We start from the raw sequence: 12,676 nt of genomic DNA, 5'->3' as shown, positions 1-12,676 counted from the left end.
AGAAACAAGTTAGTAAGTAAACGCCTCACATATTCACCTTATGTGAGGAAGTACCAGAAGAGCTGCCCAGGGTTTTGAAAGATCAGCCATGCTTCTGTTTTCTGGTATCTGAATGCAAGACAGAATGTGATCCAAAACCGTCTTTGGTTCTTTCTCTTCGGTTCTTTTACTTCGCAACTGTCTTCTATTCAATCTAAAATTAAATAGATTGTATGCCGTTACAACAGATACATAAGACTGCCTGCAGGGATAAGTAATATGTGGCCTCCCAGATGTTGTTGGACCACAACTCCTATTATTTCTGACCACTGGGCCATCCATGCTGGTTGAGGGAAATGGGAGATGTCTACACGTTCCCTTGTCCTTGGTATTTAAAAGTACCATAGTTTTATGAATCCAGTATGTTTCAAAACTTAAGTGACCAGAATAGAACATTGCAACCTGCCCCTTTCCCACAGATACAGCCCAAAAGCAACTGCTCAAGTCACATACCCTTTAGCAGATTCCATAAAAACCAAGGGATACTTCTCAAAGGCCATCGAACCAACTGTGGGAGGTTCTGCTTTCTCTAGAATGAGTTTAGCCAGAACTGCCAAGGCCTCCTCTTGAACCAGAGCATCTTCTCCACAAATGCAGTGCTCAGCATACTCAAGGAGACTGGGAAGAAATTGCTGGAAAGGGAAGGAGACAAGACAAGGATCGCACTAACGTCTCTCTCCTTAAGATGCAGTTCTCAAGCTGCTGAAAAAGGAGTAAACACTTCACCTACCTTTTCAAATTGTTCCATTGGAAACATAACTTTAGAAAAATCCCATAGAGAACGCCTTTCAAATCCACCTTTGAAGATCTATTAAAAAGAACATGAACAGTAAATTGAAGTAAATAAAGACCTGGTTCCAGATTCATTGGGATTACTTTGAAGGACAATGGGAAATTCCGATTCCAAAAGATAATCTGCAAAAATCTGTTTGCTCCCAAAGGGAATTGAGACACAAAACTTACAAATTGGGGAACCACCTTATCTGTGGTGTCTTTTCCAGTATTTACTGCATTAGCATACAGAAAAATAGTCATTGATCATGCAAAACTTGCAGACACGCACATCTCTTTAAATGCAGTTGTCAATGAGGCTGCTTGCGTATATGAACCTATGTGTGACAATATGAAACTACACGCAGACATCTAACTCAGTAATATCTACTCCAACTAAAGGGGTCTGGGGAACCTTGCCACTTTGCTATGGCTCTCCCCTACGAAACTCTCTCAAGATATAGACTCAGATTTATATGGCAAATAGCTTCCAACTACTACTTTTGATCCCAGCAGTTCAGCTGCTCAGCTGGGAGGAGAGAAACTCTGGCATTTACATCCAGCTGGATCTGCCTGTATTGGCTGCCAGAAGAAAATAGATTTGTTCCTATTTCCAGAAGACCTATATGGGGAAAGTGAGCCTATTTGCATATATTCACTCACAGAAAAGGCTAATGTATGAATTAAGTCTTGCAGACCAGGTGCTCAAAAGTAGAATGTTCATAATACAGTATTCAACCAAGTCCAGCCTAACATTTTGTTACCTTTTCAACAATTTCTTTGACCAATGCATCAGGCAATAAGACACTCTCATCAAGAAACAGAACAGAAATAACTTTAAGCAGAGTATCACGACAGGGCCCTGAGAGGTCCGGTGTTTCTATCAGTTTTGTTAACGTCTGTGAAATGAAAATATGAACAATTAAAAACACACTTGAAAATTCCGGCAAGAAGAATTCCTGTTTCTATCTGAAGTCCTGAGTGCTAGAAGATTTTTGTTTGCTTAAATGAAGTCTCTGATTTATAAGACTAGTCAGAAGTGACCTGTACAGTATCAATTTTTTTTTTATGCATACTGCCTATTTACTGAAGGAGACTCAAAGCTGCTAACAGACAGTAAAAAAACACACAAAAGAATAAAACAGACATTTATTTTTTTTAAAAAAAGAACAATAACCATTCAAGCAGCACAAAGAAATATAAGAAATGAGGTGACAAAATTGTAGAATTAACCAAAGGCCTTTTCAAAAAGCTGTCCAAGTCTTCATTAGTTACCTAAAACAGTATAGTAGTGGAGCCTAAGACCACAGTTCATCTCATTTGGAGTCATGCCTATCCCTAAATCTTTTTTATACCACATTCCTTTGCACTAAGGAGAGTTTGGATTTGATATCCCGCTTTATCACTACCCTAAGGAGTCTCAAAGCAGCTAACAATCTCCTTTCCCTTCCTCCCCCACAACAAACACTCTGTGAGGTGAGTAAGGCTGAGAGACTTCAGAGAAGCATGACTGGCCCAAGGCCACCCAGCAGCTGCATGTGGAGGAGCGGAGACGCGAACTCAGTTCACCAGATTACGAGTCCACCGCTCTTAACCACTACACCACACTGGCTCCCTTCCTTCTTGAATAATATCTCTGACACAGCACAACAATATAGCAAAATAGTCAGTGTTGTAAAAAAGGGGGGGGGGGAATCTTGATCAACAATGAACCCATCAGGTTATTAGTCATAGACCAACAGTTAATCTAGATCAACAGAATTCTTGCCAAGCTGTTGAAGATGACTAATAAATTTCACTTGTAGCTGCACCCTCTCTACCACTAGATCCAAACCCTTGAAATAACCTCAAAGACAAAGCCAAACAATGCTTCCTGCTTTACTTCCACCTTGCTTCATATCCTCTCTCATGCCAGATGTACATGATCTATTCTAGCAGAGAAAAGTTTTACTGACCTTACAAACTTCTTCAGGCTGAACAATTTTGGAGCCTTGTGCATATTCTGCTAAGATCAAATACACTTGCAATACCCTCTCGATCTGTTCAGAAGCTTCACAGCAGTTGTCCTTCGTTATATTTTCTTGCAGTTCAAGTATTGATTTCTATGTGGTTGATTAAAAAAAAAAAAGGTTTTGCACCCAAAAGTCAGATTTTCCATAGTTGTTGCTGCTGCTGCTTAACTAGACAAAAGGTTCCTCAAAAAAAGTGCAATTCAGTGGTTTATAACCTTATTTCTCACCCCATTACTCAGACCACATGAATGGGACTTCATGACGAATGGACATCTCAGACAAAATACAAGTTTTGCTTGTTGTTTACAATTACAAGCAGCTTTTTAACAGTTTTTTAAAGTTTTATATATTAAGGACAGTGTTTTCCCACCCAATTCTACAGGCAACATTGTTAAAATCAATCAGAGTGTGTAACATCATTCATTTCACTGTTGACAACGGTAAAATAACATGGTTCTGGATACCTGCCACCTCAACACATGACACTCACCACATGACTTTCCCATCTCCTGCCACATACCACCATAATTCAAAGGACAGGAGAGGGTAGAGCCCCTTTCTATTTTAATTAATTACAACTCACTTGCAAGCAGCTGAAAAATACACTGAAATGTTCTTTATAGATGAATCCAGCAGCTGACTTTGCCATATGTTCGAAAGCTTCACCAACCAAGTTCCAGGAGAGGGTCACTTCTGTTTCTGTAAGTGGCCCCAGCTTTTTCAGAATTAATGTTATAACCTGTGGGGGGAAATTACATGCATCTTTAATGTTTTAAAATAAAGGTAAAGGAAAAGGTACCCCTGCCCGTACGGGCCAGTCGTGTCCGACTCTAGGGTTGCGTGCTCATCTCGCTCAAGAGGCCATGAGCCGGCGCCGTCCGGAGACACTTCCGGGTCACGTGGCCAGCGTGATGAAGCTGCAGCTGGCAAGCCAGCACCAGCGCAGCACATGGAAACGCCGTTTACCTTCCCGCTATAAAGCGGTACCTATTTATCTACTTGCACTTAAGGGTGCTTTCGAACTGCTAGGTGGGCAGGAGCTGGGACCGAACGACGGGAGCTCACCCCGCCGCGGGGATTCGAACCGCCGACCATGTGATCAGCAAGTCCTAGGCACTGAGGTTTTACCCACAGCACCACCCGCGTCCCAATGTTTTAGAATAGTTCACATTAAAAATATTTTTCACTCTAACCCTGGTCATAAACTCATTTACTCCTCAATAAACAACTTTCAGCTTAAAGGAGTCTACTGCTGCTTCATGGCAATCTGATTCTTTGTGCACGATTAGCATTATACAGGGTGAGTTCTTTAAAAGAGGCTCCGTGGATACAGAGCGCACATGTTCCATGGGGCCTCTTTTAAAAGACTCACCCTGTACAACTAGGAAAGTTTTCTATCCAAAATTTTATTTATTTATACATACATACAGTGGTACCTCGGGTTAAGTACTTAATTCATTTCGGAGGTCCGTTCTTAACCTGAAACTGTTCTTAACCTGAAGCACCACTTTAGCTAATGGGGCCTCCTGCTGCCACGGCGCCTCCGGAGCACGATTTCTGTTCTCATCCTGAAGCAAAGTTCTTAACCTGAAGCACTATTTCTGGCTTAGTGGAGTGTGTAACCTGAAGCGTATGTAACCTGAAGCGTATGTAACCCGAGGTACCACTGTACACCACATCCCATATATTACACACACACACACACACACACACACACACAGTTTCTCCTTAAGATAACTGTGCCAAGTATTGACTGATTAAATAATTTTTTAAAAAGAAAAAAGAACTAGAGATATAATATTCTGAAAGTCTTCTTGAAATGTGTGAAATAAACTTGCTATTTGTCTACTGAGGGAGGGGGGAATTTAGGGCAAAACAACCTAGACCAATCATCTATGGAAGCAAGTTAAAAATTCACTCCTGAATCAGGCACTTTATAATTTCCCATTTGCTTCATGCACTTGGATTGATTACCGTTTCAGCACAGGAATGGAACATGTTCCTAACGCCTTTGCACGTCTCAAAAATCAGCTGCCCGACACCTTCTACTTTTTCTGGGTGCATTTCCAAGTCATGGAACATTACGTTTAAGAGAGCATTTTGGTCTGAAACCTAGGAAACAAAATTACAGTTTGCACCCCTTTTATTTCAATTCATACATACTACTTAGAAAGGCTAATTAAAATCCCTGCCATTACTCTTACCTCTTAAACTCCCAGCTTTATATTGGTGCTGCAATGTATATAAACTAAATGGAAAAAAGCAGATTTCAAGCACCATAGCATGCATTAGTTACATACTTTACCTGTCCTTCTCAGGAACTTGGGAATGTCTTCTGATGTTACACTGATCAAGCTTCTTTTTACATTGAGCTGTCCATGTTTTGCAGACTGATGGCTATCGTGCTGTGGAAACCACCAGTTCCCCAGCAGAGTTGCTATCAGTTCAAACATGCAGAAAAGCCTTTTCCCCCATGAGCAGCTAGTAATGCAAGCCAAGAGCAAAAATCTCCCCAGTGGCAACCATATTGCCAGAACAAAATATAAACCCAGTGAGGTGCCCAAAGCCATTAACTGACCAGCCTAAAAGGTCCAGCTTAAATAGCATCCTAACAATAAAGTAAAGGAGTGCACTATCTCAAAGAGAAAACACGAAGGTGATAGGTGCAAGAGGATTTGTTTAGAAACTGGTCATCAGATTTCCCAATACATTTCAAACATTTGTGTTCTTCAGGGGAAGTGGTTCAGCATTTGACCAGTAAACTAATGTCAGAAAAGTTACTCCAAGTTTTGCTTTTTCTTATTATTCTGCTATGTGGTGTAGTTGGAAATTGCACCAGTTACTAAGAACACTACAGTTACCGTCTCTGTTCTACAACAAGCAGAAAAATCTAACCTACCTAGTGCCGTCTACCTAGTGCCATGTTTAATACATGGCATCTCCCTTTAAAAAAGGGGGGGGTCAGGGAACATGAGAGAGGAAAAACCTCAGAGAGCTGCTACTAGTTAAAGGTAACAATGCTGGCTAGATGGTCTCACTCATTGGCTTTATTCGCATGTCACAATAAACTACAGCTAATGGCTTACCACGACTGCACCTTACTGGTCTGTTTGTTTCCTCTCTTGGTCTAACTAGCATGGAGGAGACAAATGGCTTAGCATTCTGTCAAACCAGGGATCGTGGTTTGTTTCATTCCTAAGAAAAGCACCCCACAATCAATAGCAAAGGTTTGTTATTGACTCACTGGTTTTGCAAACCACAATCCTTGGTTTGGATGCAGTGCTGAGTCATGGTTTGTTGTTTCCACTAAGGGAGAACACAGCCCAGAAAGGCACACCCATGACAAATCATTGCCTATGGTTTATCGTGACATACAAAGTGGGCCACTATAAAGCAGTTTCATAGGTACACTGAACTAAATGGATGACAGTCATTTCCTTCAATCTAGAGATGCCTAGTAACACTTTGTATTATGTTAAATATTAAAGCTGCAGTGGTAAACTTGGTTTGAACAGAAGGCACGTCTCTTTTTACACTCTCCTGTCCCCGCCCCAACATCACTTACCTTCCTCATCAGGAAGGTGAAGCTTTCTGCTGCAAAATTTCTGATGTGCTCTTTATGGTGAGCCAACAAGGTGCTGTACAATCTGCAAGTACAACATTCAAATATAAAAATAAAAACCATGCAGGATCAATTCATTTCTCCAGCAATGCTTCCTGGAATCCATCATCGGACGCAAAGCAAATATATTAACACATATTTTATACTGATTTAATCATGGCCATAGCTCAGTGGTATAACATGTATACAGAGCCTTGCAGACAAACCAATAGTAAACATGATAGGCCTTTTTGCTTCCCTTACCACACTGCCCAATAAATATATCATTTTATTCTCAGTAAATTTAGAAGAGGGAAAGAAATATGCTGCCGATGTGTGCACACAGAATCAGGGCCACTAGCTATCACACTGGTTATAAGAATCAGAGCTGAAAGGGACCTTAAGCTTTTCTAGTCTAACTCAAATAAAGAAGAGTTTATTTGCTTATTCTGCAAATGATGCAGAATAAGACTTGTGTACTGGCCATGTTGTTGTTGTTGTTGTTGTTGTTGAAAAGCTTACCCATAAATATTGGACATGTCCTTCACCATCAGCCTCCATAAATATTTGTAAAGGTAGGAAAGACAGGTGAAAGTCCATTCTAGCAGCTCCGTGTCCTGGGTATCCAACAATTTTGTAATGGACAGAAAAAAGTCTTGGAAATGAGGATAGAAATCTGTCTGGAGATCGCGAGCCAGCTGCACCACTAAGCTGTATTGAGATACATAAAGCAGGAAAATGTAAGTGGTGCAACATTATAATTCGAACACACACATCCCGTGATGATTTCAAACAATTCTGGGGGAAATCTCACTGTCCCGTGGTCTGCTCACAAGGGAATGTATTTGTTTATCGTATGACCCAGTGTACTCCTGAAGTTCATCACAGCTAACATAGCCTCATTACATGATGAGCATAGTTAGTATCATTCCCACTCTGGAAAAGAGAGCCTAGGACTCAGTAGCAGAGCTTCATGCTCTGGCACCGGGGGGCATGGCGCACGTCCTGGGTGCATGGTACCCAGCACGGGCGGGGGGGCAGCTGTGATGGCACCCCACTGGGATCGCACTGCCGGGGGTGGTGTGCTCCCCCTGCACTCCTCTTCCTCCGCCAGTGCTAGGACTGAGAAACAATTAACTGCCCAAAGATACCCAATGGACTAAAAAGAACAAATGCACAGTTGGCCTTTTCCCCGTGAACAGAAACTCAGAAGATATATTTTAGATACTGCAGTAGGTACTTACTCCAAAAGAGGTTGAAAAGCAAGACTGTCTTTCACTTGCAGGTGGGTTTTCAAGCTCTGCACAATGTCATTCTGATAGTACACCAGCTGGTTGAAAGACTGGCATTTGTTGACTACCTGCCTGTAGAATGTCACTGTGTAAAAAAAAACCAACAAAAAAACCCTTAATGATTTGTTTCATGGAGTTTCAGGAACACTAATCTACTGAGTTCAGCAGGACTTACTCCTAGGTTAGTGTGGACTGCATCAGCATTAGGCCCGAGAAAGAATGGCCAGCATGCATTACCCGTGCCTTCCAGCTCTTGCTCATATTACAAGGCTCCCAGCTTTGAAGGCTCAAAGCCAGCAGGTGATTAAAAACCATACACCCATGGAGTACAATCCCAGCATGCAAGACCCGTAATGCATAATGGGGACACCCCCTCACAGCTCCTAGCATGGCTCACTTGCGTGACAACAGCCTATTCAAACACAGGCTCAAAGGTTAGACCTTTCTGGGAAAGAAGGAACTGACTGTGTGGCTTGTCAGGTCACATGATTTCTGTGCCAATTTCTCTCTCCATCTCTCTCATACATACACACATATACACACTCTAATTATCAAGAGCAAACAAGGGATTAACTGTGGCAAAGCTTTTGGCTGGAAGGTATGACTGGAAAATACTTGTTCCACAAGGAAGAAAACTAAAATATCTATTTTGGAAACAAGAAACTGTTGCTGAAATTTTATGAAAGCTTTGTAAAAGTGTAGAATACGAACACCGTTAGCAGCTTTCTGCCCCCCTCCTCTCTCATTACTGGAAAATGCAAAGCCACAACTGCAGATAGAGTGGAATGACTATAGATAGCACTGTTCATTGAGATCTAGAACCCAGTGCTGGATTTGGGGTGAATTTGCATGGCCATCCAACAGATAAGTGCCATTGTGACAGAAGAAGAAGAGGAGAGAGAGAGAGAAAGAGAAATAAACATATGGAAGCCTTTTTATTGTGCATAATGGTTTATGCTTACAATGCTATCGGGGTGATCATCCTATTTGTGTATGCAAACATTCTGGGACTGTCAAACAGCTTAATTTCCATTCTGTGCATATCCTGTGATCTCCCACTGAAATCCTGTAATTTTCCCTAACACAAAAATTTTGCCGAGGGGGTCTCACTTTTGCTGCACTGTCAGGTACACAGCACTGCAGTAGTGTTGTGGGTACAGCACTGCCAAAAGAACGTTAGCACATCATTGCTAAGCCTGATCCATTCTCTCTTCTCCAGCTAAAGCTGTACTATTAAGTGCAGTGTAGAAGGGCTAGCCTATGCTGGTATAATGCCCCTAATCATGCCACGTGAACCACAGGTCATGATACTGCACTGATGCACCACTGATGGGATTGGGCTACTGAAGAACTTGTGCTGCTTATATCAACGTTAAGTTAAACAGCAGGAAACATCAACAAAACATCCTGCCACCTCTATTCTAGCACTGAAAATTGCACAAAAATCAGCACAGGAAGAGCACAGCATACTCATCTGATGCGCTCCATGTTCAAAATATATTCATATCACTAATTGTATATTAACTGATAGATTGTGTGCAAACCCTTAATCCCTACATACATTTCCAACAAAACGGCAACCCTTTTATACAACACACAATGAGAAGTATTAATACAAAATATTTTGGAGAAAAGATATACCAAAATGGCGAGTAAGGTTCAGCTCCCTCCATTTCTCGAGTCCTTCGTGAAAATATGTTTCAACCTCCTAGCAAAATCAAGAGTGTATATTAGTTAAAATATATTCGTATGGAGCAGTTCAGGCTTGATTACTGAAGGAATGCTTAAGTAAAAAGCCTTCGTAGGGTGGTGCAATATTTATGAGGTATGAAGCGCAACTGAATTATTCCATTTTTCATTTAAACAGTTACACAAGTGTTTGCAAAACTGGAGCTGTTACCTAGGAACAATTATAACATTTGGAAATAACTGAAATTGTGAAAAGCATGTCAATTCTTATACAGCTGGTAATCACATATTACAATCAGATGGCCATGATCCAACAACAGTGGAGCTGGAGGAGGGGCTGTACAGACAAGATAACTTTCTATACCTTCTCTGGATTAGAACTGATGTGTGCAAATAACAACTCAATATATAAATTCAGCACCCCAAATGGACAACCAGACCTGTCGTAAGACTACACCACTTGAAGTTGCAAATGGATGATCCTATGTTGGAATGCTGCCCACAAAATAGAAGATACATTTGAATGTTCAACTTACTTGACCTATAATATCTAGTTGCAATCTTCAGAACCACCTTGTAAGGTAAATTGGTATTACTGTCCCATTTCAGGTGATGGGATGGGGCAAGGTGGAGAGACAGCATCTTATCTCAGGCCACCTAGTGATTTGACGGTAGAGGCAAGATTCTAATCAGGGCCATCCTGAGTCACAGCTGAGTTTCATAATTTCTATACTAAATGCATAATCTCTCATGCAGAAAGACAGCATGTCAAGGTTCTGTGTATAAACTTGTGCCTAATTTAAGCACACATTCATATTTATCATTACAGACTGCAAACAGTCCAAATAATGTGAACAAAGAAAATGAAGTATGCGTTGAAGTTTTCCCCATATTTTGAATCATTCTTTTCACATCTCCAGAAACAAAACATGTTTGAAAGTAAAAGTAACTCTGACTTACATACACAGGTTAACAGCTATTTATTATTTTCCTACTACACAGGACTCTAGGTAAATTCACATACTATTGCTGATCTGTTTCAGCAACTGGGTTGCCTGGCTGCCACCAATACAAAAAAAATGGCTTATGGACAAGACAAGAGCAACATACAATGGACTGTATCCAACAAAGTCATCCCATTTGCACAAGGACTGAAATGCACAATCGAACTTTTCCTCCCTCTCCTCTTCCTGTGCTCCTCACCTGAATTTGTACACAGGGAGGAGGAAGGGGAAATTCCACTGTGCAAGCGTAAGTCCTTGCATGAACAGAACAACTTCACTGGATACAACCCAACGACCTTGACCTTGCTCCCATGACTCTCACTACACTATGAGTGTGGTTAACAAATACAAAGACAGAACATTTACTGTTGATTTTGAAAGGAAAAATATTTACTATAGCACTGGTAGAGCAACACCCTAATCTCAAAAGGGCTGGTCTTGCAGGAAATGCTGACAAAAACCAAAGGTCATTATTAATTTTATTATATATTTCATAATTCCTAACTCCCAGTAGACTGGCCACAAAGCTGATCAAAAACCACAAGCATAACAGAACAGCAAGAGAAAGGAAGCTGATCCCCATATGTGTTGCATTAACTGCCGCCAAACCACCAGAAGCGGGAGGGAGGGTCTGCATGCAATGTGCTGTTTCAGACATTGCTGTTTCAGATTGTTTCAGACTGAGATGTGGCATGATGATATGCAATATTTCTTTCTGTAATAGTTCCCCATCTGTGCAATGAAAATAATTGTTATTCCCTATAAGGGCTTTCTAGAGCAATCATACTGCTTTTGTCAGGGCCTAACAAACTGATATAGTGGAGATATTTAAGCCAGAACTCAGCTGTGGCAGTCCCTGTATTGATTGCTACAAGTTCAGATATAACCAGTGATGGCAATTGTAAACGCAACACATCAGGCACATATTCTATCAATGACTACCTGTTTCAGTTCCAAGTATGCTGCTCCCAGCAGGAAGCTCTCTATCTTTTTTTAAAGGGTCACAACTTTATTGAATTCAAAGGATCTGCAGTAAATTAGCACTGTAGCTAATTTATTAGCCACCCCAGTGCAGGTAACTAGATCAAAGGGATGCGAGGATGTACAATGTCTACCACCCTCTTCATCCCATGTCAGGTGACCCTACCGTGGCTCAGAACTAGGCACCATCCTGTAACTGAGCTCCCAGCACCTCAACACCCACATCCAACACTGAATAAGATAACACCTGGACAGATGAAAAACAACTACATTAATCTTACCTCAGCATAGCTCCCTGTTCTGTCAATGCGATGAATAATGTCAATATTTACATTGCTTAAGCGTTCTGAGAAGGTGAGAAACTGTAAAAAAAAAGTAATAAACAGGAGTTATCTTTGAGACATCAAGTTGACAAGAAGTTGCCAAAGAGTAAGATTTTATATGGCTGTCCCTTCTAATGATATTTCATACATAGTCACATGGTACAGCCCATAGAATTGAATGACATCAGATTCCAATGGGACTGACAACTTTTTTTTAATCAGAAAACGTTGTCTAATCTTCTGTACTGTTGCAGGATCTTCCATATTAATAGTTAAGAATTATCTGCAATTTGCAGTGCTAGAAGCACAAGAGACACACTACAAATAAGTTTAAAAACTTGCAGCACTTCACAAAACTAAATAATAGGACAAGGTAAGGTTTCAGAGCCAAGCAGAATATTTTAAGAACACTAATAGTTTTCCTGCTGTTTTGTTAGCAGATGAGTGGCAAATGCTACACACAGTTACTATTTTGGACTGCCCAGGGCATAAGCAAGGTTTTTTGTGTGGTGCTGTTTGTTTGCTTGCAGTAACTACAGATTTCCAAAACTTGTACAGGAAAGCAAAAAAGTTGCGCTGCTCTCCAACTTCTTTTGCTTCTGTACCACTCTGCTCCAATGGCTTTTTAGAGTGATATGTAACTGAATATCAAGTATACTATTTCGCCAGCTCGACGAACCGAAGCGCTAAGCAGAGTTCTTAAAAGGTCCGGGTTTCTGATCCACCCCACCGTCCCTTATCTTACCCTGTGCGTGTTCTCGGACTTGTGAGAGGACGATTTGGTCTTCATGCCTCCGTGAATTAGCAACAAACTACCTTTTGAATGATGGAGATTGAATATTTTAAAAGTAGCTACTTTAAGTCCGCTCGATTTTCCAAAAAAAGAGACACATATACACACGTGCGGCACTATTAGCTGGGGGCTGCCATTTTGGCTAAAGGATTCTGGGATGAGGCTATCACG

General features: G+C 41.0%; 1 protein-coding gene across 2 annotated transcripts in view; it reads right to left on the bottom strand.

Moving 5' to 3' along the window:
- The window catches only part of UTP20 (UTP20 small subunit processome component), a 64,147-nt gene extending 51,471 nt beyond the window's left edge, over positions 1-12,676 (bottom strand). For both annotated transcript variants that reach the window (XM_083400479.1, XM_083400480.1), the window contains exons 1-13: positions 12,458-12,676; positions 11,671-11,751; positions 9,357-9,423; positions 7,668-7,800; positions 6,946-7,134; positions 6,388-6,469; positions 4,797-4,934; positions 3,406-3,561; positions 2,766-2,912; positions 1,575-1,709; positions 770-847; positions 493-671; positions 38-193 (exon numbers count right to left, since the gene is read on the bottom strand). In XM_083400479.1, the coding sequence (XP_083256605.1) occupies positions 38-193; positions 493-671; positions 770-847; positions 1,575-1,709; positions 2,766-2,912; positions 3,406-3,561; positions 4,797-4,934; positions 6,388-6,469; positions 6,946-7,134; positions 7,668-7,800; positions 9,357-9,423; positions 11,671-11,751; positions 12,458-12,502 (1,586 nt within the window). In that variant the 5' untranslated portion in view covers positions 12,503-12,676. The remainder of the gene's footprint in view (positions 1-37; positions 194-492; positions 672-769; positions 848-1,574; positions 1,710-2,765; positions 2,913-3,405; positions 3,562-4,796; positions 4,935-6,387; positions 6,470-6,945; positions 7,135-7,667; positions 7,801-9,356; positions 9,424-11,670; positions 11,752-12,457) is intronic.

This window comes from Podarcis tiliguerta (genome assembly GCF_965153285.1).
Source record: "Podarcis tiliguerta genome assembly, chromosome: 10".
NCBI lineage: Eukaryota > Metazoa > Chordata > Lepidosauria > Squamata > Lacertidae > Podarcis > Podarcis tiliguerta.
This window is presented reverse-complemented; position numbering and strand designations above follow the sequence as displayed.